Source organism: Mustelus asterias, chromosome 13 (genome assembly GCF_964213995.1).
Source record: "Mustelus asterias chromosome 13, sMusAst1.hap1.1, whole genome shotgun sequence".
NCBI classification, from domain to species: Eukaryota; Metazoa; Chordata; class Chondrichthyes; order Carcharhiniformes; family Triakidae; genus Mustelus; species Mustelus asterias.
In genome coordinates, this window is record NC_135813.1 from 8,313,827 (window position 1) to 8,341,321 (window position 27,495).

General features: G+C 46.9%; 1 protein-coding gene across 1 annotated transcript in view; it reads right to left on the reverse strand.

Moving 5' to 3' along the window:
• kcnt1b (potassium sodium-activated channel subfamily T member 1b) overlaps positions 1-27,495 on the reverse strand; it is a 423,250-nt gene that overhangs the window by 39,003 nt on the left and 356,752 nt on the right. Inside the window, exons 19-21 of the mRNA XM_078226287.1 lie at positions 6,565-6,670; positions 2,524-2,696; positions 630-701 (exon numbers count right to left, since the gene is read on the reverse strand). Of these exons, the coding sequence (XP_078082413.1) occupies positions 630-701; positions 2,524-2,696; positions 6,565-6,670 (351 nt within the window). The remainder of the gene's footprint in view (positions 1-629; positions 702-2,523; positions 2,697-6,564; positions 6,671-27,495) is intronic.

Below are 27,495 nucleotides of genomic sequence, written 5' to 3' on the forward strand. Positions count from 1 at the left end.
GGTTACTGGGATAGGACAGGGGGAGAGGGCCTGGGTAAAGTACTCTGTCAGAGAGTCGGTGCAGACCCGATGGGCCAAATGGCCTCCTTCTGCACTGTGGAGATTCTGGTTCACTAATGCGGTGGTAATCAACATACTGAGTTATGGATTCTCAATCTAGGGGCGGCACAGTGACACAGTGGTCAGTGCTGCTGCCTCACAGTGCTAAGGACTCGGGTTCAATTCCTGGCTTGGGTCACTGTCTGTGTGGAGTCTGCACGTTCTCCCCGTGTCTGCGTGGACTTCCTTCGGATGCTCCGGTTTTCTCCCACAGTCTGAAAGACATGCTGGTTGGGTGCATTGGCCATGCTAAATTCTCCCTCTGTGTAGCCGAACAGGCACCGGAGTGTGGCGACTTGGAGATTTTCACAGTAACTTCATTGCAGTGTTAATGTAAGCCTACTCGTGACTCTACTAAATAAACTTTTAAACTGTAAACTTTTAAAATGAAACCTGCATCTAACTCCAACATGGTACAGCACATTGGGGACTCTGCTGCCTTCATGTCTGGAGGGCGGAACCAAATAAATAGCAGCTTAATCACACAACCTAATTCTGGCTTTTGATTGAGACAATGCTTTGATACTTACTTGTCAATGCACCCCACCATGAAATAAACCATTGGGAAACAGCAGATTGCCTCAAGAAAGTGGTTATCTGGCCTGTAAAACACATCACAACTTATATAAAGCCATTGCGTCAAAGCATTCTGTTCATTAATTTGAAACACTTTTGGGGATCTGTGCAATTGTGATTATGAGCCGAGATCAACACATTTAATTCTCAAAGACAAAGGCGGAGACAGTGGAGGATGAGGTTAAACAGGAAAATCACTGGCGGCAGGAAATAGAAACAAAGAAACTAGAAGCAGGAGTAGACCATTCGGCCCTTCAAGCCTGCTCCGCCATTCATTTTGATCATGGCTGATCATCGAATTCAATATCCTGATTCCCCCCTTCCCCCCACATCCCTTGATCCCTTTAGCCCCTGGAGGTATATCTAATTTCTTCTTGAAATCACACAACATTTTGGTCTCAACTACTTTCTGCCGTAGTGAATTCCACAGATTCACCATCCTGTGGGTGAGGAAATTCCTCCTGACCTCAATTCTAAAAGGTTTACCCCTTATTCTCAAACTATGACCCCTCGTTCTGGACTCCCCCACCATTGGGAAACATTCTGAATCTACCCTGTCTAACCCCGTTACAATTTTATAAGTTTCTATGAGATCCCCTCACACTCTTCTAAACTCCAGTGAATATAATCCTAACCGACTTAATCTCTCCTCATATGACAGACCTGCCATCCCAGGAATCAGCCTGGTAAACCTTCGCTGTACTCCCTCTATAGCAAGGGCATTTTTCCTCAGAAAAGGACACCAGAACTGCACACAATACTCCAGGTGTGGCCTCATCAATGCCCTATGTTTTTTCAGCATGAATCTTAAGGAAGTGGGACTTGATCTGCCAGGCTCTCCCCCACTGGCCTCTGACCTCCTCCTGCCGGCCGTAAAAATTGAGGCTGGGTGAAAGCTGGTCCCGAACTGGCCATTCCTTGGCCACTTCAGGGACTCAACTGGGGAGAGAGCGGGATGCTCTGGGCCTCGTCCACACTCCCTCCCTGTAAATAAATCAATGAAAATGCACTCACAGGTTATCCAGCAGCAGTACTGATGTGAAGTGCATTCACTTTTGAGGGAGCATTCCTTAAAGTTCTATCAATTATTACTACCTCGAAACAGAATGTAATGCCTTAGCCCCATGATGCCCAGTCAGTCTGCAAGCATCTCTGATACCAGAGATGAGGGGTGTTGACTATGAGGAGAGACTGAGCAGATTGGGTTTGTATTCGTTGGAATTTAGAACGCTGAGGGGGGATCTTATAGAGACCTATAAGATAATGAAGGGGCTGGATAGGGTAGAGATGGAGAGATTCTTTCCACTTAGAAAGGAAGCTAGAACTAGAGGGCACAGCCTCAAAATAAAGGGGGGTCAGTTTAGGACAGAGTTGAGGAGGAACTTCTTCTCTCAGAGAGTGGTGAATCTCTGGAATTCTCTGCCTACTGAAGTGGTGGAGGCTACCTTGTTGAATATGTTTAAATCACGGATAGATGGATTCCTGATCGGTAAGGGAATTAGGGGTTATGGGGATCAGGCGGGTAAGTGGAACTGATCCACTTCAGATCAGCCACGATCTTATTGAATGGCGGGGCAGGCTCGAGGGGCTAGATGGCCTACTCCTGCTCCTATTTCTTATGTTCTTATGTTCATCAGCAATAGAGGTCAGATGTACCTTACTTAGTGTCCCAGTAACTCTATGGGTGGGATTTTCCAGCTCACCCCAAAATATTTGCGCACAGCCTTATCTTCAAATAAAGAGCCTCCTTTACTCTTTCCACCAATCCTTGTGTACCTTTCTGTCGAAGGGTTGACAACCTCAAGTACACGCACGCGACTGGGAATAAATGAATGAAATTGCACTCACGGGTTATCGAGCAGCAACACGATGGGGTTGAGTTCTTTTCTGGACCTGTAGTACGCCCGCAGTGGAACTATGAAATTGTACAGCCCATTGCCCGCCGTCTCCACAGATACAATGATCAGCTTATTCTTGAAGCCATAGGCCTTTGCATCTTCGAAGCTGTTGTGTCTACAACCCTTAACGGAACAATGAAGCAAGTGAGGCAGGTGCCAAGCACAATTTATCACCGGGTTTTTAATAGACCTGCATGGTTTATATCACACAACAGGACCAAATGAAATGGGAAATAAGGCGGGAAATATGTTGTGGATGAAATAAGGCGCCTCTACCCTCCAGCAGATGGGGAGGCAATGGCCTAGTGGTACTATCACTAGATTATTAATCTAGAAACTCAGCTAATGTTCTGGGGTCGCGGGTTCGATTCCCACCACGGCAGGTGGTGGAATTTGAATTCAATAAAAAAAAAATCTGGAATTAAGAATCTACTGATGACCATGAAACCATTGTCAATTGTCGGAAAAATCCATCTGGTTCACTAATGTCCTTCAGGGAAGGAAATCTGCTGTCCTTACCTGGTCTGGCCTACACGTGACTCCAGAGTCACAGCAATGTGGTTGACTCTCAAAGGGCAACTAGAGATGGGCAATAAATGCTGGCCAGCCAGCAACAATCGTGTCCCACGAATGAATAAAAAAATACGAAAAATCTTACAGCATCATTTTCAAGCTATGTTTCACCATTGGTTTTAAAGCACTTTGGGATAATCTGAAAGGCACTAAACAAACACAAAAGATAGGATTTTCCGGCTGCGCTCGCCCCAAGACCCGGAAAATCCCACCCGAGGTCAACGGACCTTTGCCTGGATTGTGCCCCACCCGCTACGATCCCCGTGGAGGGTGGGACGGGAAAAGTCCGCCCAAGTTCTCTTTTCAAATGGGAAAGATGTATTTTGCACAGTGAAGTTTGCATTCAAAGCATGCGTGCTTTTCTGTTGCAGCGTCTATCCAAGCAACAGTCTGTAACTTACAGTGACACCTCCTCCACAACATTGTCATGTTACAATCAGGGCAGTCAGTTTCACCATCTGCGATAGCAATCATTGTCACACAATTCCTCACTCAAAATTACTCAATCGTGCATGTTGAATGTTCTTGGTTTCAGAGAACTATTCTTTGTGACACTTCTGATTCTTTTGAATGGTTTCCAAAAGAAATTAATAACAAATGGATATGGGACACCACTTTGGTTGAAAAACTATTCACTCACTCTCAATGTTTTATTTATTATTAATCACAAGTAGGGTTACATTAACACTGCAATGAAGTTATTGTGAAAATCCCCTAGTCGCCACACTCCAGCGCCTGTCCGGGTACACTGAGGGAGAATTTAGCATGGCCGATGCACCTAACCAGCACGTCTTTGGGAGGAAACCGGAGCACCCAGAGGAAACCCACGCAGACACGGGGAGAATGTGTAAACTCCACACAGATAGTGATCCTAGCCGGGAATCGAACCCAGGTCCCTGGCGCTGTGAGGCAGCAGTGCTAACCACTGTGCCACTGTGCCGCACCAGTGAAGGATCAAGCTGACATAAAGCTACTGTAGACTTATGGGGAAAGATTTATGCGTTTGCCAGGGAGAAGGGAGTTCTGGACTCTCTCTGGTTACTTTCCATCATGTCTGATTCTTCACTCTCAGGGCCTGATTTTACCATTGCGTCGCGCCCGGAAACCGGTGCAAAAACATGGCAAAGTCGAGCGTGGGGCCATTAATGCAATCCGCGCCCGCATCTGCACAGATGCCCACTTTACCGAGGCCCGAGAGGGGGGGGGGGAGTGAGGCGGGAGTGAGGCCAGATCATTCACTGGGGGGGGGGGGGGGGGGGGGGGGGGGGGGTGGGCTGGGAGTGAGGCCAGATCATCCTCTGGGGGAGAGGGGGGGGAGCAGTAAGGCCAGATCATTCTCTGCGGGGGAGGGGGGGATGTAATGAGGCTGGACGGTTGTCTGGGTGCGGGGGGGGGTGTGGAGTGAGACCAGATCGTTCTCTGGTTTGGCGGGGGGAGGAGGGGGGCGGGTAAGATGTATCTCTGGTTGGTGGGGGGGGGGAGTCCCGATTGTTCACTGGTGGTGTTGGGGGGCCGGGGAGAGGCAGATGGATCTCTGGTGGAGGGGCAGGGGGGTCTGCTGCCACACTGCGGGCAATCGGTAGCGGGGGAAGGGGTCAGGGGGTCGTGATCGGTCTGGGTAGCAAGGAGGTGGGTGGATAAGGGAGACAGTGATGTCTGTGGGGGCCATCGCTCCTGCTTTTCGGGCCCGGGCCGCTTTCTCCGTTTTTAGCGGCCCCAGAGCGATCTGACACGGGCGCGCTTTTTCAAATTTTGTTCTGACTGCGCATGCGCAGTTCAGAGCTCCGATCATTTCGGGCACACGAAGCCCCGCCCACAGTGCGATTCAGACCCACAATTCTTTTTTCAGGCTAAGTGCGTATGGGGGCGCCTGAGAGCAGATTTCCAAGTCAGATCTGAATTGCGCTTAGAATCAAAGTAGTAAAATCAGGCCCCCTGTGTCTCAAAAAAAACTACTGCTTACAGAGGGAAAAGGAAAATAGCAAGAAAGAAAGACCCTCTCCATCCCGGAGGCTGTAGTTACTTGTGCGCCCCCGGTGGATTTTGTTTGTCAAGTCCTCGTTTGTTGAGATTTGTTGTAAACCCCGCCAACATGGTGTCATGCTGGTGGGGATGGAATTCCTTACATGGTGGGGTGGCCTGCTCAGTGGGTGTTAATATATGTTAATGGGGTTCCCAACCTTTCATGGCAGGAACCCCATTATATCGCTGGCAGCGGGGGGGGGGGGGGCGGAGAATCTCAACGGGAAATCCCAGCAGCACAAAAGCCATTTTGGGGCTCCTGGTGGATTTCTTGACCCCTCTGGCCTTCCCGCCTGCTGTAAACAGGGCGGAAAATTCTTCTCCACCCATGCCTCTGGACATGTTTAATCAGAAGCTAGATAAGTACATGGGTGAGAAGAAAATGGAAGAATATGTTGATGAGATCAAATGAAATAGGGAGCGAGGAGGCTTGTGTGGAGTGTAAACACCACATAGACCATTCAGGTTGCATGGCCCACTTCTGTGCTATGAATTCTATGTAATTCTGTCGCACATCAAACTATTGGCTGCTGTGTTTGGCTCACCTGAAGAAGGGGCTCAGAGCCTCGAAAGCTTGTGTGGCTTTTGCTACCAAATAAACCTGTTGGACTTTAACCTGGTGTTGTTAAACTTCTTACTGTGTTTGGGTTTGGCAGAGAGACGAATAGACGGGAAGATTTACAACTTTCATACAACAAAGAGACAGCAATACTAACTCTTTCCGAATAAGAGGCTGTTACACCTGGATCGAGAAATAGGAATCATCCTGAAAAGCCACGTATCATCACAATTGGGTGGCACGGTGGCACAGTGGTTGGCACTGCTGCCTCACAGCACCAGGGACCCGGGTTCAATTCCCAGCTTGGGTCACTTTTGTACGAAGTCTGCATGTCTTCCCCGTGTCTGCGTGGGTTCACCCCGGTTGTTCCTATTTCCTCCCACAGTCCAAAAATGTGCAGGTTAGGGTGCATTGGCCGTGCTAAATTTTCCCTCAGTGTACCCGAACAGACGCCGGAATGTGGTGACTAGGGGATTTTCACAGTAACTTCATTGCAGTGTTAATGTAAACCTATTTGTGACTCTAATAAAATAAACTTTATAAACTTTAATCCTGGAGGGTGTGTCCACTGATGATATCTCCGGAGTGCGAATGCTGTTGTGCTACCCTCCAATTGAGCTGCTGTAGTTTGTGGCTGGAATTCTCCAACTTCGCCGCGGCTGGGATTCTCCAGTCCCGCTGCAGTGAATGGAGTTTTGGCTGAGCGCCAAACTCTCCGTTCTTGCTGGTAGTGGTGGCGTGCGACACCGGAAAATTCCAGCCTATGTCTTTTTGTGGCTTGCCTGCACAGAACCATCTTTGTCATTTGGGCACTTATCGAGGCAGTGAGTCCCTTACCTTGTCTAACCTCAGACAGCAGAACGCAGCCTTCACGGGTAGAAGGTGGCAGAGCGTTGGAGAACTTCCGATGTAGGGAGAATTGGGAGGGTATCCTTTCATATATCTGGACACAAACAGTAAAACAGTCAGTCCACACAATCTGAATTAGTCAGAAACTTTCCTTGATATTTTCCTCTATTATTTTTCACAGAATTGGAAACCTTGGCGGGGTATATAATGGATGGTAATTATTGGGCGGCACGGTGGCACAGTGGTTAGCACTGCTACCTCACAGCGCCAGGGACCCGGGTTTGATTCTGGCCTCGAGTCACTGTCTGTGTGGAGTTTGCACATTCTCCCCGTGTCTGCGTGGATTTCCTCTGGGTGCTCTGGTTTCCCCCCATAGTCCAAAGATGTGCAGGTGAGGTGCATTGGCCATGCTAAATTGCTCCTTAGTGTCCAAAGATGTGCAGGTTAGGTGGATTGACCATGCTAAATTGCCCCTTAGTGTCAGGGGGATTGGTGGGGTAAATGCATGGAGTTACAGGAATAGGGCCTGGGTGGGATTGTTATTGGTGCAGACTCAATGGGCCTAATGGCCTCTTTCTGCACTGTAGGGATTCTATGATTCTATCCAGTTGACAACTTGATATTCACTGTTACAATCCGAGTTGGTATTACTACTGGACAGGAAGATCCCAGAATGGAACCCTGGCTCAGAAGACTGTAAAGTTTTACTTTTTAAAAAACAATGGAGAACAGAGTCACAGGATTGCGAATTGGTCTTTTAACCCTATCTTTGGCGGATAGGGTTAAAGAGAATCCTAAGGCGTTCTATAGGTATGTCAAGAACAGAAGGTTGGTTAGGGCAAGTTTAGGGCCAGTTATAGATGGCAGAGGGAAGTTATGTGTGGAACCGGAGGAGATTGGTGAAGCATTGAACCAATATTTCTCTTCGGTGTTCACGCAAGGGGACATGAATATAGCTGAGGAGGACACTGGGTTGCAAGGGAGTAGAATAGACAGTATTACAGTTGATAAGGAGGATGTGCAGGATATTCTGGAGGGTCTGAAAATAGATAAATCCCCTGGTCCGGATGGGATTTATCCAAGGATTCTCTGGGAGGCAAGAGAAGTGATTGCAGAGCCTCTGGCTCTGATCTTCAGGTCGTCGTTGGCCTCTGGTATAGTACCAGAAGATTGGAGGTTAGCGAATGTTGTCCCATTGTTTAAGAAGGGGAACAGAGACTTCCCCGGGAATTATAGACCGGTGAGTCTCACTTCTGTTGTCGGCAAGATGTTGGAAAAAATTATAAGGGATAGGATTTATAGTTATTTGGAGAGTAATGAATTGATAGGTGATAGTCAGCATGGTTTTGTGGCAGGTAGGTCATGCCTTACTAACCTTATTGAGTTTTTTGAGAAAGTGACCAAGGAGGTGGATGGGGGCAAGGCAGTGGACGTGGTATATATGGATTTTAGTAAGGCGTTTGATAAGGTTCACCATGGTAGGCTTCTGCAGAAAATGCAGATGTATGGGATTGGGGGTGATCTAGGAAATTGGATCAGGAATTGGCTAGCGGATAGGAAACAGAGGGTGGTGGTTGATAGTAAATATTCATCATGGAGTGCGGTTACAAGTGGTGTACCTCAGGGATCTGTTTTGGGGCCACTGCTGTTTGTAATATTTATTAATGATCTGGATGAGGGTATAGTTGGGTGGATTAGCAAATTTGCTGATGACACCAAAGTCGGTGGTGTGGTAGACAGTGAGGAAGGGTGTCGTAGTTTGCAGGAAGACTTAGACAGGTTGCAAAGTTGGGCCGAGAGGTGGCGGATGGAGTTTAATGCGGAGAAGTGTGAGGTAATTCACTTTGGTAGGAATAACAGATGTGTTGAGTATAGGGCTAACGGGAGGACTTTGAATAGTGTGGAGGAGCAGAGGGATCTAGGTGTATGTGTGCATAGATCCCTGAAAGTTGGGAATCAAGTAGATAAGGTTGTTAAGAAGGCATATGGTGTCTTGGCGTTTATTGGTAGGGGGATTGAATTTAGGAGTCGTAGCGTTATGTTGCAACTGTACACAACTCTGGTGCGGCCGCACTTGGAGTACTGTGTGCAGTTCTGGTCCCCACATTACAGGAAGGATGTGGAGGCTTTGGAGAGGGTGCAGAGGAGGTTTACCAGGATGTTGCCTGGTATGGAGGGGAGATCCTATGAGGAGAGGCTGAGGGATTTGGGATTGTTTTCGCTGGAAAGGCGGCGGCTAAGAGGGGATCTTATTGAAACATATAAGATGATTAGAGGTTTAGATAGGGTGGATAGTGATAGCCTTTTTCCTCTGATGGAGAAATCCAGCACGAGGGGGCATGGCTTTAAATTGAGGGGGGGTAGTTATAGAACCGATGTCAGGGGTAGGTTCTTTACCCAGAGGGTGGTGAGGGATTGGAATGCCCTGCCAGCATCAGTAGTAAATGCGCCTAGTTTGGGGGCGTTTAAGAGATCCGTAGATAGGTTCATGGACGAAAAGAAATTGGTTTAGGTTGGAGGGTCACAGTTTTTTTTTAACTGGTCGGTGCAACATCGTGGGCCGAAGGGCCTGTTCTGCGCTGTAATGTTCTATGTTCTATGTTCTATGTTCTAACAACAAGAAAAATATTATTTATTAAACATGAAAAGTTTGATTTTAATATAATACTTCTTCACTCCCCCTTATCTTCACAAATGTTCATTGATTTAAAGGATAGCACCCCACTCCGAATCCAGGTGACAGATGCCATTGAGTTGATTTTTCATGGATTTCTTCTTGAAATCCCCCCCCAGATGATTGTTATGTGACTGTTTCCAAATTCCACTCTCAAAAATATCACGTTTTAAAATCTTGTTTCAAACAATGCTTTCCATCAGCTCTTTTCAACAAGAATCCACCTCTGGATTTTCCAACTATTCTTTCAAACAAAACTTTCTCTCCACTGTTTTTAACAAGGATCTGCCCCCAGGTTTTCCAACTCTCCTTTAAGGATTCCTTTGCCTTGAAATGCTTTTTCACAAACCCCGAGATCCAGCTACTGATTGCTCCATGATTATTTCAAGCAACCTTTCACTGGCTGTGGTAAGATATCACAAACCTTAGAAACATTTCAGATATCTTTCCGGTTTCTCACTAGGCAACTCTGTCTGTCTTCAGTGAACACTACTCTGTTCTACTTCCAGTTCCTCTTTTCCTTTTAACTTTCAGGCTTCCTGGAACCTTCTCTTCATTTCTCTACTTTCCTTAACTAGCTGTTCTTTAGATTTTTGGCACTGGCTTTCTTAACCATTACTTGACTGAATGGAGTTTCTTCTCGCAAAGCTGAGAGCTGCACACTCTCCTGTCATCTTCTGTCATCTTCCTGTCACCAACTGCTATGAATTCAGCTAAACACAATCACAAGACGTTTTCCTACCCTAAAGGGGCCCCTGGTTGCTAAGCAACATCTCTTTCCTTCTTCAAACATGTTTACTTTACATGTCATTAACCCTTTCAACACAATAGAAACACATTTTGAATTGACCAAAACCCCCACACATGCAAACACCTTTGCCTGACAGGAATCTCTAATTTGAGATTTACTCTTCTTACACAGAAACACTAAATTAAACCCATTTAACGCTATACCTTATTTCTAATATTTAACAATACGAACATAGCTCATCTCGCTGCTTTCCTGGCATCATCTGGAAGGAAAGTTGGGCTCTGTGTATGATTGATGGACAATTCATCATGGTCTGGTTGATGATTTCAGTAAAGGAGAATCATAGAATTATACAGTGCAGAAGAAGGCCATTTGGCCCATCGAGTCTGCACCAACTACAATCCCACCCAGGTCCTATCCCCATAACTCTATGTATTTACCCTAGCTAGTCCCCCGACACTAAGGGGCAATTTAGCATGGCCAATCAACCTGAGTTGCACATCTTCGGACTGTGGGAGTGATGCGCTATTCAGACACGAGGCTTGAAGCTCAGTAAATGAAAGGCTTTTATTTACTGTTAACGAAGCTACCAGAACTTATATACACTATCCCAGACTGAAGGGGTCCCGGCCAGAGCAGGGACTCTTATACCTCTCCCAGGAGGCGGAGCCCGACTAGGATGTGCCACAACACTACAGTACAAAGGTGTAACAACCCCACCCTAACCCCAACAGCAACAATAGCACAATCCAACAGTAACATATGTATACCCTTGTAGTACTGGCCAGCCCCAGGCTCAGCACTATCCAGTGGGAACCAACGATGGTTCACCACAGGGAGGAAACCGGAGCACCCGGAGGAAACTCACGCAAACACAGGGAGAACGTGCAGACTCCACACAGACAGTGACCCAAGCCGGGATTCGAACCCGGGACCCTGGCGCTGTGAGGCAACAGTGCTAACCACTGTGCCACCGTGCTGCCCTCTCTCTGCAAATGGCATGATTAGAATTTTATTTAAAATAACAGACAAAGGTTATGGGAAGATTGAATCACCGTGCATGTTTGTAACTTGAAGATTAAATAACTTCACTCTGTTTTGATCAGATCGACCTTTGCATCTGAAACGGCAACAGTCACAACCCTGTCAATGGCAATGTTCATAAAACTTGTTGATTCCACATAAAATACTGGAATAGGCTCAGTTGTCTGAGTCAAATTCAGATCTGAGTCCAGAGATCTGAATGTAAAACTAAGCTGATACTTCACTGTGTGGGTGAGCAAGTGTCACGATGCTGCCTATCTCATGATGCATTAAAGAAGTCCCATCTGCTCATTCAACAAAGAGGAAGAGTTAGACTTGCACCCAAAGTGCTTCACAGCCAATGAATTATGAAATAACTCCTCAGAGGCCGGAGTCCCTTCACCAGCCTCCCACCCATTGACTCTGTCTACACTTCCTGCTGCCTTGGAAAAGCAGCCAGTATAATTAAGGACCCCATGTACCCCAGACATTCTCTCTTCCACCTTCTTCCACCGGGAAAGAGATACAAAAGTCTGAGGACACGTACCAACCGACTCTAGAACAGCTTCTTCCCTGCTGCCATCAGACTTTTGAATGGACCTACCCCGCATTAAGTTGCCCTTTCTCTACACCCTAGCTATGACTGTAACACTACATTCTCCACTCTTACCTTTCCTTCTCTATAAAGGGTATGCTTTGCCTGTATAGTGCACAAGAAACAATACTTTTCACCGTATACCAACACATGTGACAATAATAAATCAAATCAAGTCAAAAGATTCACTTTATTCACAAACACAATTCCACTCCTAGCGTAGAATTTTACCGGCACGTCCATCCGTGTTTCGTATGATCCCGCTCAAGGCCAACAGAGAATGCTGTTCTCCGAGCCTCGCCCTCCCCCGGAATTGGGGTGGGCGTGCCGGTTAAATTCCGGCCCTAGAGTGCTTCAGGTACATAGTCAGAATCCAGAGTTTCAATAGACCTGACACTCCTGTATTTATATACAGATGAGACTCCCTGATTGGGCAGGCAATTATGACTCCAATCAGGGAGCTCATACTCCAAGAAGCCTCGTTGAAGTCATTACAAAGTACAGTTGAGGTTTAGCCATTGTTGCAATGTGGGAAATGCGGCAGCCAATTTGCACAGAGCAAGCTCCCTCAAACAGCTACTTAACAATGACCAGATGATGGATTTTGTTGGTGATGTTGGTTGAGGGGTCAATATTGCCCAGGACGCCAGGGAGAGCTCCCCTATTCTGCAGAATAATGTCACGCAATCTTTTACATCCACCTGAGAGGACTGAAGGGTCATGTCTCAACTGAAAGATATATAGTGGTTAGCACTGCTGCTTCACAGCACCAGGGACCCGGCCTCGGGTCACTGTCTGTGTGGAGTCTGCACCTTCTCCCTGTGTCTGTGTGGGTTTCCTCCCACAGTCCAAAGATGTGCAGGTTAGGTGGATTGGCCATGCTAAATTGCCCCTTAGTGCCCAAAGATGTGCAGATTAGGTGGATTGACCATGCTAAATTGCCCCTTAGTGCCCAAAGATATGCAGGTTAGGTGAATTGACCATGCTAAATTGCCCTTTTAGTGCCCAAAGATGTGCAGGTTAGGTGGATTGGCCTTGCTAGATTGCCCCTTCGTGTTCCTTGATGTGTGGGTTGGGAGATTAGTGGGATAAAAATGTGGGATTACAAGGATTTTGGCCTTAGGCCCTGGGGTGGTATTTGAACCCTGAACCTTGTGACTCAGAAGCAAGTGTGCTGTCAAATGAGCCATGATTGCGTCACAGCAAAGTGCAGCTTTCGAAGACGAGCAATGGATTTCATCCCAGTAGCCTGACCAATATTGATCCCGCAACAAACATCCCAAGGGATAACTTACCTGGCCATTGTCACATTGTGGGACCTGGCTGTGCACAGATTGGCTGCCACATTTCCCATAATACAACAGTGACTTGACTCCACAAACTGCTTTATTGGCTGCAAAATGCTTTGGGACATCTTGAGGTCACGAAAGACACTATATAAAACCAAGGGTGAGATCTTCCAGTCCTGCCGTAGGCAACCTTCCACCCCAGCACCCAAGACAAGGCAGTGTGGCTTGCCAGCAACTCAAATGGCCTTTGGCTCTGACGGGATTGGAAGATCCCGCCGACAGCCAATGATGAGTTGAGCCGCCCTCCCTGTTGGGGTGTGGGGTTGGCCAGGGAGCGGGGGGAAGGGGGTTTGTGGGGGGGTAAGGGGGTGGAGCCCGAATATCCTATCCCGAGGCTTTCTTTGTGTATTTACACCTAGAGAGAGAAACAATCTTCTCTCAAAAAGGTAAACCCTTATAACCACAAGATGGTGCCATTGAATCAATGATCTGCTGCGATTGGGGAGGGTTATGAGTAATTCAGGTTGAAAGCAGGTTGGAAATTTCCACAGAATAACAGTTTCGCGAGAAGAAAATGCGTCGACACTGTCCCCCGCCCCCCCCCCCCCACCGCCCCCCACCCCCCGCTCCCCCCGCCCACCCCAACAACACCTCACCCCACCCCACAGGATTTTTTATGCCTTCTGCCAACCAATACAATGAGAATTCACCGAATCACCACATTAAACCTCGGAACTATGAACTATTTTACTCTGGATACGCCCCTGGGCTATTACCTTTGGACTGTATCCAAGTTTGGACAGCCTTGTAATGTTGCACAGCTGCCCCGATGACTCGTGATATTTATTTACAGCCAACAGCGCAATAAATATAAGCAGCTCTTTCCCCTTCATATTTCTTTTCCTATTTCGATTCACTCAGAAGGTTGCCAGTCGTGCAGCACAAAGAACAAAGGAAATTACAGCACAGGAACGGGCCCTTCGGCCCTCCAAGCCTGCACCGACCGTGCTGCCCGTCTGAACTAAAACCCCCTACCCTTCTGGGAACCATATCCCTCTATTCCCATCCTATTCATGTATTTGTCAAGACGCCCCTTAAAAGTCACTATCGTATCTATTAATGGGCCTCTTGACAAATACATGAATAGGATGGGAATAAACAGACATGGTCCCTGGAAGGGTTGCCTTTTTGATCGAGTCACCGCAGTCTTTCTGCAACAAAACCTTTCAAGGAAACTTAAATTAATGTAACATTTCTGGCCTGGTCCCTCCACGCCGACGCTATAGTTAAGACAGCCCACCAAGGCCTCTACGTTCTCAGGAGGCTAAGGAAATTTTGCATGTCCGCTACGATTCTCACCAACATTTACAGATGCACCATAGAAAGCATTCTTTCCGGATGTACCACAGCTTGGTATGGCTCCTGCTCTGTCCAAAACCGCAAGAAACTACAAAGGACCGTGAATGAAGCCCAATCCATCACTCCAACCAGCCTCCCATCCATTGAAGCTGTCTACACTTCCCGCTGCCTCAGAAAAGCAGCCAGCATAATCAAGGACCCCACGCACCCCGGACACTCTCTCTTCCACCTTCTTCCGTCGGGAAAAAGATACAAAAGTCTGAGGTCAAGTACCAACCGACTCAAGAACAGCTGCTTCCCTGCTGCACTCAGGCTTTTGAATGGACCTCCCTTGCATTAATTTGATCTTTCTCTGCACCCTAGCTATGACTGTAACACTACATTCTGCACTCTCTCCTTTCCTTCTCTATGAACGGTATACTTTGTCTGTATAGCGTGCAAGAAACAATACTTTTCGCTGTATGTTAATACATGTGACAATAATAAATCAAATCAAATCAAATCTGTGTGATCCAGTACAACATGGTTCATTTGCACTGAACCATTGAACTGTCATTAAAACGTTGAAATAAAATGTACAATGGTCAAAAATAGAACTACTACAACATAACATTCATTTACAGGGAGGCAGTGGTATTGTCACTGGACGGGTAACCCAGGGGCCTAGGGCAAAGAACCAGGTCCGAATCTCATCATGGCAGAGTGTGAAATTTGAAAAACCCATCTGCTTCACACATGCCCTTGATGGAAGGAAATCTGCTGTCCTTACCCGGTCTGGCCTACATGTGATTCCAGACCCACAGCAATGTGGTTGGCTCTCAAATGCTCTCTGAAATAGAGGGCAGTTAGGGTTGGGGAACAAATGCTGCCCTGGGTAGCGACCCTCACATACTGCAAACGAATAATAAATTGCAATTTAACAAAAGGGTATTGGATCTTAATTTAAAAGGGCTATCGGACAAAGTAAAGGAATGGGATTAATGGTGGCACAGTGACTCACACTGCTGCCTCACAGCATTGGGGACCCAGGTTTGATTCTGGCCTCGGGTCACTGTCTGTGAGGAGTTTGCACGTTGTCCCCGTGTCTGTGTGGGTTTCCTCCGGATGCTCCAGTTTCTTGCCACAGTCCAAAGATGTGCAGGTTAAGTGGATTGGCCATACTAAATTGCCCCTCAGTGTCCCAAAGTGTGTAGGTTAGGGGGATTATCAGGGTAAATGCATGGGGTTACGGGGATAGGGCCTGTGTAGGATGCTCTATCGGAGAGATGGGCACACTCAATGGGCAAATGGCCTCCTTCTGCACTGTAGAGATTTTATGAATAGGATAGGTCTGTCAGTGAGCTGGCACTGGCTTGATGGGCTGAATGGCCTCCCCCTGTGCTGTATGATTTTGTGATCTATCAATGTATTTTTCTGTCACAAATTAGTAATAAATAAAGTCAGTCCCATCTAGATATGGGATATCAGTCATTTCATATGACCAAATTTACATCAATGAAGTAGATTGTGTGTAATCTATAGGGCTTGGAGAGTAAGAGCCACATTGCTAATTGACATAATGGATATGCAGCGGTTGGTAAAGGGTGTGATCACCATTTTAAAATCAGGTTCTGAACTAGAGACATGACAATACTTGACAGACACTGACAACATTGAACTAATGCCTTGTTTACCTTTCCGTGTTCCTGTGTGGGTTGACTCACTGAAACAGACTGTGAATTAATCAGATTTCAAAGCTCAGACCACACTGGCGGTTTGGAGAAATTGCAATCAAAACGTGAGGTCGAACTGAGCATCGCAATTCTGGAACCAGGTTACACCCAGTATTCGATGGCGCCCCATGGATGCATTCTCACTTTGGCGGATGGGTTGCAGGGGTTGAAAACAGGATCCAGGTCTGGTTCCAAGGCCTAAAAGTGCCTCCTCCCATACCACCCCTCCCCCCCCACCCTCCGAGGGAAAACTCAGGGGGGATTTTAACATGGAGACAGGGTTTCCTGTCTAATTAAGTGCTCCAGATGGGCTCTCGAAGCTGGAGGGTCAGTCAGAGGCCTTTCGGCTTTGGAGAAACAGGGGGCTGCAGGAAAGGGCAAGTAACTGAAATGGTGCTTCTACAGGAGGGTACCCGCTAGCCAGAAAAAGCAGGCTGGTCAGCATTGTTGCTGGGAGGGTTGAGGGGGACAGAATAGCTCTATAGTGTGGTCTACGGCTGCACCCACACCCAGATAGGCAGGGAGGGCCTGCATAAGCCTACCCAGAGTCCGCCCCCACCCTCCCCCCAACCTGGTTAGCAAATAGGAAGCAAAGAGTTGGCATAAATGGGTCTTTTTCTTATTGGCTGTCGGTGACCAGTGGGGTTCCACAGGGATCTGTGCTGGGACCCCAACTGTTCACATTATATATTAATGATTTGGAAGAGGGAGCTGAATGTATTATCTCCAAATTTGCAGATGATACAAAGTTGGGTGGGAGGGTGAGCTGTGAGGAGGATGTAGAGATGCTTCAGCATGATTTGCACAGGTTGAGTGTCTGGGCATGTGCATGGCAGATGCAGCATAATGGGGAAAAATGTGAAGTTATCCACTTTGATAGCAATTATAGGAAGACAGATTATTAGTTGAATGAGTGTAAATTGGGAGAGGTGGATACTCAACAAGCGATATCCTCGTGCATCAGTCGCTGAAAGTAAGCGTGCTGGTATAGCAGGCAGTAAAGAAGGTAAATGGTATGTTGGCCTTCATCGTGAGAGGATTTGAGTACAGAGATAGAGATGTTTTGCTGCAATTGTATAGAGCATTGCTGAAGCCACATCTAGAATATTGTGTGCAGTTTTGGTGTCTTTATCTGAGGAAGAATGTCTTTGTTATAGAGGGAGTGCAGCAAAGATTTACCAGGCTGATTCCTGGGATGGCAGGTCCGTCATATGAGGAGAGATTGTTTTCATTGGAGTTTAGAAGAGTGAGAGGGGATCTCATAGAAACTTATAAAATTCGAACAGTATTAGACAGGGTTGATTCTGAAAGAATGTTCCCAATGGTGGGGGAGGGTCCAGAACTAGGGGTCACAGTTTGAGGATAAGGTAAACCTTTTTGAACTGAAGTGAGGAGAAATTTTTTCACCCAGAGGGTGGTGAATGTGTGGAATTCACCACGACAGAATGTAATTGAGCCTAAAACGTTGTGTGATTTCAAGAAGAAATTAGATATAGCTCTTGGGGCTAAAGGGATGAAGGGATATGAAGGGAAGGGGGGATCAGGATATTGAATTCGATGATCAGCCATGATGTCTGAATCCACTTTCCTGAAAGCGGCCAGTGGAAACTGTATGGGGAAATCAGTGTGCCAATCGGCTCTGAGATATTCGGGCCCTTCTGCACCGATTCCTGACCTTGGCTGTGCCCAGGAATCTGGGAATACACGGCCCGCTAAATTTTAGTCAGGAAATGGTCCAAAAAGATATTAAAAAGTAACTTGCATTCTGCAAAAGTGCCGCATTTAAAACAAATGATTGAAGATATTGGGGAGAGTTTTCTCGTCGCACCTGCCATGGGAATCGCAGCGGGCGGGACACGGACTTCGCAAAGGTCTGTCGACCTCGGGTAGGATTTTCCAAATTTCGGGCAAATGTGGCGGGAAAATCCCGCCCATTGGGTGGGACCTTACTGGCTGTTCACACCCTGCCGTCGCTGCCAGCAAGGACGGAGAATTTGGCACTCAGCCATATCCCAGTTCACTGCAGCGGGACTGGAGAATCCCGCCGGCATTAACGGTTGGAAAATTCTGCCCAATTGATGGAATTTTCCAGCTGTTCCCGCCGGCGGGAGCCGCCTGTCCTGCTGATGGTGATCCCTGCCATGGATTGCCCGGCGGCAGAGGGGGTGAACAACAGCAAACCCTGTTGGCAGTGGCGGGACTGGAAGATCCCACCACAGCCGACCAATCACAGGCTGTCTCTGCTGCCTCAAAACACACCATGGAGATGGGGAGAGGTTGGGGGGGGGGGGGGGGGGGGGCGGCTGGGGGGCGGTGGAGGTAGGGGGATGGGGAGAGCTATAATGGTGTCCTCCTGTTTTTCTGTTCCTAAGCAGCTAAACAGCTGTAAATTTCCAAAGCAGCTGCATTATCTGAGCAATTGCCTGTCTGAGTCTATTTGTCTTTATTGACACTACGGCATATTGTTAAAGCTGGAGTCTGTTCCCATTTAGATGTAAGTAGTGATCCAGGATAGAATTTTCCTGGCTGTATGTGAACTTGGGTCCCTGGCGCTGTGAGGCATCAATGCTAATCACTGTGCCACCGTGCTGCCCTGTGCCTCCATGTATCATGCCTCCAAACCCTCCCCTTGCCATCCTGCAACATGAGAATGTCATGCCTGGCACTCACTGCCTCCACTAGAGGGCATAAGCACTCACCCGGAAACCAGGGTGCAGAGTGCCCCCTGGCACTGCCCTGCCCACCTAGTCTACCCAGCGGGTGCTGAGACCATAACTGATAGCGATTTTTATAATCACTGCTGGACAGCTCCCTGCGGCTCCTCACTAACCACTCACGGTCTTCAGTAGCTGTCCCTCCTCTATTTAAATCCCCCACTGGGTCCCTATTGGACCTGTCCCTGTCCTTTCACACAGCGCTGCGCCAATGTCTGGCTGCCTTTCACACCGGCCAGCCCTTATTTGTCCATCAGGTGTGAAAGTGTGTTCAGAGATCAAATATTAAGGGTAAGTATACAGTTAATGGCAGGACCCTGAACAGCACTGATGTACAGGGGGATCTTGGGGTTCAAATCCATAGCTCCCTGAAAGCGGCCACATAGGTAGATAGGGCATTAAAGAAGGTACATGGGTGTGCTTGCTTTTATTGGTTGGGGCCTTCAGTACAAGAGTCAGGATGTCATGTTGCAGCTTTATAAAACTTTGGTTAGGCTGCACTTCGAGTAATTTTGGTCACCATATTGCAGGAAGGATGTAGAGGCTTTGGAGAGGGTGCGGAAGAGGTTTACCAGGATGCTGCCTGGATTGAAGGATATGAGCTATAAGGAGAGGCTGGACAAACTAGGGTTGTTTCCTCTGGATCAGCCTCAAGGCTGAGGGGAGACCTGATAGAAGGCTTTAAAATTATGAGAGGCGTAGATATGGTTGACAGTCAGAATCTTTTTCCCAGAGTTGAAATGTCTAATACTAGAGAGCGTGCACTTAAGGTGAGAGGGGGAAAGTTCAAAAGAGATGTCAGGGGCAAATGTTTTTACACAAAGAGTGATAGGTGTCTGGAACATGCTGCCAGGGGTGGTGGTGCAAACAGAGACGATGGGGGCATTTTAGGGGCTTTTAAATAAGGGGAGGTGATAGCTTAGTGGTATTATCGCTAGACTATTAATCCAGAAACACAACTGATGTTCTGGGGACCCGGGTTTGAATCCCGCTACAGCAGATGGTGGAATTTGAATTCAAGGAAAAAAAAATTTGAAATTAAGAATCTACTGATGACCATGAAATAATTGTCGATTGTCGGAAATACCCATCTGGTTCACTCATGTCCTTCAGGGAAGGAAATCTGCCGTCTTTACCCCGTCGGGCCCACATGTGGCTCCAGAGCCACAGCAATGTGGCTGAGTCTTAACTGCCCTCTGAAATGGTCCAGCAAGCCACTCAGTTCAAGGGCAACTAGGGATGGGTAACGAATGTTGGCCCAGCCAGCCACACTCACATTTAAAAAAAAACATCTCCAGAGCCACAGCAATGTGGTTGACTCTCAACTCCCCTCGGGCAACTAGGGATCAGCAATAAATTCTGGCCAGCCAGCGACGCACATGTCCCACGAATGAATTTAAAAAACATGAATATGCAAGGAATCGAGGGATATGGGCCAAGGGCAGGCAGAAGGGATTAGTTTAATTTGGCGTCATGTTCAGCACAACATCGTCAGCCAAAGGGCATTAATGTGCTGTACTGCTCTATGTTCTTTGGTTTCGATCTCGGCTGGAAGCACAGTTGCTTCTGGGCCTGCCGATAACTGCGTGCAAAAACATGCGCAAAATTCAGTCCGGGGTCTCACCTTCTCTGCACTGCACTGTCCATTAACCTTCAAAACAACCATGTCCGCGACTTATAATTGCTTAAGACACAAGTCTACAAATGATGCCGATCGCAACTCAGCCTTGGCAAACCGCAAAATAATAAGTCAATAAATCACCTTCCTTTAAATCAGCATCAAAGCTTTCTGTCTGACAACACATTACGGACTAATTAAACTCCATGAGTCACAGTAGAAGCACATTGAAGGAGTTCTGACCAACAGATTGCTTTTTGACGAAAGTGTACACAATTAAGCTGTAAGTTGCAAGGAAATAAATGATACATGCTGCACCTCCAGCCAGGTCCATCCAATAACATCTCCCAGCGGTTCTGAGGAACTCTACACATTTCAGCACTAAATTGTGATCCTTGTGGGCAAATTAAATTAATTTTTGTTCAGTGAGAACCACCACAAAAACAGGGCTGAAAAATAAACAGAAATCAAGGGAGAAAACCTCGGAGGGATGTTAGTGTCACAAGTAGGCTTACATTAACACTGCAATGAAGCCACTGTGAAAATCCCCCAGTCGCCGCACCCTGGCACCTGTTCGGGTACACTGAGGGACAATTTAGTATGGGCAATGCACCAAACCAGCACGTCTTTCAGACTGTGGGAGGAAACCGGAGCACCCGGAGGAAACCCACGCAGACACGGAGAGAACGTGCAGACTCCGCACAGACAGTGACCCAAGCTGGGAATTGAACCCGGGTCCATAGCACTGTGAGGCAGCAGTGCTAACCACTGTGCCACCGTGCTGCATTGTGCTATGTGCAGCAATATTAAATCCCAAGAAGCCATTCAACCCATCATATGTGCACTAGCTGTTTAATTGGAGCTATCCAATTTCCATCGCCTTTAGTCATATCCTTTTTTATCAGCCTTTGTCAATTCAATTCCTTTTAATATGTTCTGTGGTTGAGATTTTTAGCAGGATTAATGCCAGCATTAAAATAATGCCAATTTAGAAATCAGTTCTAAGCACCCCAATGACCAATTATGTTCTGATAACCCACTCTTGTGAAAACAAAATTCTCTGACATCCTTTTCCATCTCCCCAGCCATCATGTTGAACCAGTTCTCCCTTGTTCATTGGATGCAGAGATTCTTCAGTGTGATTTAGACAGGCTGAGTGAGTGGGCAAATGCATGACAGATGCAGCATAATGCGGATAAATGTCACTTATCCACTTTGGTAGCAAAACCAGGAAGACAGACTATTAATTATTTGAATGGCTATAAATTAGAGAAGGGAATGTGCAATGAGAACTGGATGTCCTCATATACCAGCCACTGAAAGTAAGCAGGCAGATGCAGTAGGTGATAAAGAAGGCAAATGGTATGTTGGCCTTCATTGCAAGAGGATTCGCATATAGGAACAGGGATTTCTTGCTGTAGTTACATCAGGTCTTGGTGAGACCACACCTGGAGTATTGTGTGCAGTTTTGGTATCCTTTTCTGAGGAAGGATGTTCTTGCTCTAGAGGGAATGCAGCCAAGGTTTACCAGGCTGATTCCTGGGATGGTGGGACTGATGTATGAGGAGAGATTGAGTTGGTTAGGATTATATTTTGCTGGAGTTTAGAAGAATGAGCGGGGGATCTCATAGAAACTTATAAAATTCTAACAGGACTAGGCAGGACAGATGCAGGAAGAAAGTTCCTGATGGCAGGGGATGTCCAGAACCAGGGGTTACAGTCTATGTATAAAGGGTAAACAATTTAGGGTGAGATAAGGAGAAATTTCTTCATGCAGAGTGTGGTGAATCTGTTCGATTCACTAATGTGATTTTATTTTATTTTATTTGATTTATTATTGTCACATGTATTAGTATACAGTGAAAAGTATTGTTTCTTGTGCGCTATACAGACAAAGCGTTCATAGAGAAGGAAAGGAGAGAGTGCAGAATGTAATGTTGCAGTATTACTTGGGTGTAGAGAAAGATCAACTGAATGCATGGCAGCGGGGAAGAAACTGTTCTTGAGTCGGTTGGTACGTGATATCAGACTTTTGTATCTTTTTCCCGACAGAAGAAGGTGGAAGAGAGAATGTCTGGGGTGCGTGGGGTCCTTAATTATGCTGGCTGCTTTTCTGAGGCAGTGGGAAATGTAGACAGAGTCAGTAGGTGGGTGCCTGGTTTGTATGATGGATTACCACAGAAAACAGTTGAGGCCAAAACATGGTTTGTTTTCAAGAAGGAGTTAGATATAGCATGTGGGGCTAAATGGACCAAAGGATGTGGAGGGAAAGCGGGAACAAGTTACTGAGTTGGATGATCAGCCATGGGGATCATAATGAATGGCAGAGGGGCCATTCGAAGAGCCGAATGGCCAACTCCTGCTCCTATTTTCTGTGTCTCTAAGTTTCTGTATTTACCCGCCAGTAAATCAATCACCTGTTCATCATTTTGAAAGCCTCTTTAGATTTTCCCCTTTAAACCAGTCCGTCCTGGTGAAAAAAGTTACAATTTCTCTGCAATCTTCCCTGCTGCCATCAGACATACAAAAGGTCATGAACGCAGCCCAATTCATCACTCCAACCAGCCTCCCATGCATTGACTCTGTCTACACTTCCCGCTGCCTCGGAAAAGCAGCCAGCATAATCAAGGACCCCACATACCCCGGACATTCTCTCTTCCATCTTCTTCCATTGGGAAAAAGATACAAATGTCTGAGGTCACGTACCAATCGACTCAAGAACAGCTTCCTCCCTGTTGCCATCAGACTTTCGAATGGACCTACTTTGCATTAAGTTGATCTTTCTCTACACCCTAGCTATGACTGTAACACTACATTCTGCACTCTCTTTTCCTTCTCTATGAACGGTATGCTTTGTCTGTATAGCGCGCAAGAAACAATACTTTTCACTGTGTGATAATACATGTGACAGTAATAAATCAAATCAAATCAGATCAAGAAAATCTCTTCCAGTTACAGTTTAGTGTCTAACCAATTTTCCCTCTCTCAGCTCTGATGAAGCGGCAAACTGACTTGAAACGTTGGCTGGAATTCCCTGGCCATTCACTCCAGCAGGATTCTCTGGTTCCGCTTCAGTGAACGGAGATTTGGCTGAGTGCCAAATTCTCCGTCCCCACTTGCAGTGGCGGTGGGACATGAATGGACGTCCTCCCACACTCCAAAGATGTGCAGGTTAGGTGGATTGGCCATGCTAAATTGCCCCTTAGTGTCCAAAGATGTGTAGGTTGGGTGGATTAGCCATGCTAAATTGCCCCTTAGTGTCCAAAGATGTGTAGGTTAGGGGGATTAGCGAGGATAGATCTAAAAAAGTGGGTGGGCGCAGACTCAATGGACTGAATGGCTTCCTGCACTGTAGGGATTCTATGATATGAGGATGATTAGTACAATTAAATGTAGTTAAATTGGTCATTCATCCATAAAAATAAGCAGCCTTGTCAAACGTTAAACCTGTTCACTGGCTGGCCAGCATTTATTGCCCATCCGAAGTTGCCCAAAGGCAGTTGAGAGTCAACCACATTGCTGTGGCTCTGGAGTCACATGTTGGCCAGACCAGGTAAGGACAGCAAGTTTCCTTCCCTAATGAACAAGCTGGGTTTTTACGACAAATGACAATGGCTTTGTAGTCATTCTTAGGCCTCTAATTCCAGATTTTTATTGAATTTAAATTTCACCATCCTTTTTGATTTGATTTGATTTATTATTGTCACATGTATTAACATACAGTGAAAAGTATTATTTCTTGCGCGCTATACAGACAAAACATACCGTTCATAGAGAAGGAAACGAGAGAGTGCAGAATGTAGTGTTACAGTCATAGCTAGGGTGTAGAGAAAGATCACTTAATGCAAGGTAGGTCCATTCAAAAGTCCGACAGCAGCAGGGAAGAAGCTGTTCTTGAGTTGGTTGGTATGTGACTTCAGACTTCTGTATCTTTTTCCCAATGGAAGAAGGTGGAAGAGAGAATGTCCAGGGTGTGTGGGGTCCATAATTATGCTGGCTGCTTTGCCGAGGCAGCGGAAAGTGTAGACAGAGTCAATGGATGGGAGGCTGGTTTGCGGATTGGATTGGGCTACATTCACGACCTTTCGTAGTTCCTTGCGGTCTTGGGCAGAGCAGGAGCCATACCAAGCTGTGATACAACCAGAAAGAATGCTTTCTATGGTGCATCGGTAAAAGTTGGTAAGAGTCGTAGTTGACATGCCAAATTTCCTTAGTCTTCTGAGGAATCCCGTGGTGGGATTCGAACCCAGGTCCCCAGACCATTACCTTGAGTCTCTGGATTACTGGTACAGTGAAAATATCACTATGCCACTGCCTCCCCTAACCTTCACCTTTGAGCCAAATCCCTCATTTCAAAAACAGCCAGATGTTGCACTGAGAATGCGGTCAGGTTGGCCTTCCACAGGGGGTGAAATCAGATGGGCCAAGAAGGGCAATTCATTCAGCTTGCCTTGACCGTGGGGTCAGAATGTGATTAGAAAGAAGCACTGGGGAAAACCACTTGTTATTCAGCAACAGGTAAGGGAAGAAAGAAAAGTTCTGCAAGGGCCTATGGATTGAACTTTCATTTCAACTGGGACCTGGACAAATCTTAGAATCTTAGAAACCCTACAGCACAAAAAGAGGCCATTCGGCCCATCGAGTCTGCACCGACCACAATCCCACCCAGGCCCTACCCCCATATCCCTACATATTTACCAACTAATCCCTCTAACCTACGCATCCCGGGACACTAATGAGCAATTTTAGCATGGCCAATCAACCTAACCTGCACATCTTTGGACTGTGGGAGGAAACCGGAGCACCCGAAGGAAACCCATGCAGACACAAGGAGAATGTGCAAACTCCACACAGACAGTGACCCAAGCCGGGAATCGAACCCAGGTCCCTGGAGCTGTGAAGCAGCGGTGCTAACCACTGTGCTACCGTGCCGCCTTGCCTTATGTGACAGGCATTCTTACCAGATCAGAATGGATTTTTATTGAACTCCAACAGGTTGCATTTAGGTTTAGGGATACTAGAGAAATCTTGGCTTCTATTTTCTGACCTTGTCCTTGGGTGGCATGGTGACACAATGGTTAGCACTGCTGCCTCACAGAGCCAGAGACCCAGGTTCAATTCTGGCCTCTGGTCACTGTCTATGTGGAGTTCACACATTCTCCCCGTGTCTGCGTGGGTTTCCTCCGGGTGCTCCGGTTTCCTCCCACAGTCCAAAAGACATACTGGTTGGGTGCATTGGCCATCTAAATTCTCCCTCAGTGTACCTGAACGGGTGCAGGAGTGTGGCGACTAGGGGGTTTTCACAGTAACTTCATTGCAGTGTTAATGTAAGCCTACTTGTGACACTGATAAATAAACTTTAGTTTAGGTGGATTGGCCATGCTAAATTGACTTTTAGTTTCCAAAGATGCGCAGGTTAGGTGGATTGGCCATGGTAAATGTGCGGGTTATAGGGTTAGGGCAGGGGGTGGGACTGGGTAAGATGGGCCAAATGGCCTCCTTTTGCATTGTGGGGGTTCTAAGGGAATCTATGTGTGGTGGAGACCCCATTGGTGAGACTGGAGGATCCCACTGGGGGAAAGAGTCTGAAAGCTTAGGCCTCGGAAACCAGGGGTGCGCTACTTAGGGGTTCGTACTTCTTAACTCTGTGAGCCGTGTTCCTTCAGCTCCCTCATGTGTGTTGTGGTGGATGAGGTATCCTGTAATGTGCTGCAAGGTATCAGTTTTACCTGATCACAACTTAGGTCTTTGTTTCTTTACTCAGTTCTCTGCATTTTAGCTGAAAAGAGATGTGTTTGCCTCACCTTGAAGGTATTTGCTAAGGTAACAATTTTGTGCAAATGATTAGGAGTATTTTAGGTTGTCAAAAAAAAACTAAAGTCAGCACATTAATCTTTCAATAGAGCATTCATACTGCATTCCTCTAGCGCCGGTTACATGATGATTACACCAGCAACAATAGGCTGGTTTGTAGCTCAGATGAATGCCATCATAGAAGACCCTTGGAGACTTATCCCCGGGGTGTAATACCATCGCTCGGGGTCAATACAGCTAGACAAACGACTCTTCTATGTGGATTTAATATTTTCCAGCTCTTGTGATATATTTCACGATTTTGCACGCCTCCCATGTAAACTCCAGCAACTGCATTCACAAGATTAAATTATTTTGGAACTGGAACATAGACAATGGCCCAGATTTCAGAATTTTCTGTCCCCCCCTACCTCTTGCCCTGCCATGGAGGTTTTCCAGCAGTGGCAGTTGCTCGATCGTTGGCTGCCGGTGGGATCTTCTGGTCCTGCTGAGGATCGCCCACCCTGCCAAGGGGGTGGAGTTGGGTGGGGGGGGTGGCGGTGGCGGGGGTCACCTTGGGTGGGACTGGAAGATCCCGCCGGTGGGAACATAGAACATAGAATCCCTACAGTGCAGAAGAGGGCCATTCGGCCCATCGAGTCTGCACCGACCACAATCCCACCCAGGCCCTATCCCCATAACCCGATGCATGTACCCTCGCTAGTTAAAAACTAATTTAGTAAGGCCAATCCACCTAACGCGCACATCTTTGAACTGTGGGAGGAAACCAGAGCACCCAGAGGAAACCCACGCAGACACGGGGAGAGTGTGCAAACTCCACACAGGCACTCACCAAGCCAGGAATCGAACCCGGGTCCCTCACGCTGTGAGGCAGCAGTGCTAACCCACTGTGCCACCGAAGGGCTGGAAAATCTTGCCTAATGCTTTGGAATGGAAGAGGTATGATAAAGGGATGGGTGTCTTACTGCAACCAATACAGTTAAATCAGCCATTTACACAGCATAAAAGCAGCATTGTCAGATGTTGAAACTGCTTTTGATCAAATCCATGTGCGTTTTATATAAGTCCACATGGTAACAAATCCTTTTCCCCCTTTAGCTGCATCCTTCACTTCAAATAGAACTGGATGCTGCGATGAGAACGTGGTTACGATTGATATTCTGGAGGCAGCAAAGATCCAAAGGGATATCTTCATCCATCTTCTGTTAACCCATGGGTCAGGAGGTGCTTATAAAGAAGCAGGCTTGGGGAAATAAATTCCTATTTGAGGAGAATAGTAAAAACACTCAGATCTCAGGAGTCTGAGAGCAGTTTTGTTATTCATGTTGTTTGATCCCCAAAGCTGATGGTGGGGGGATTCACCAGTAAGA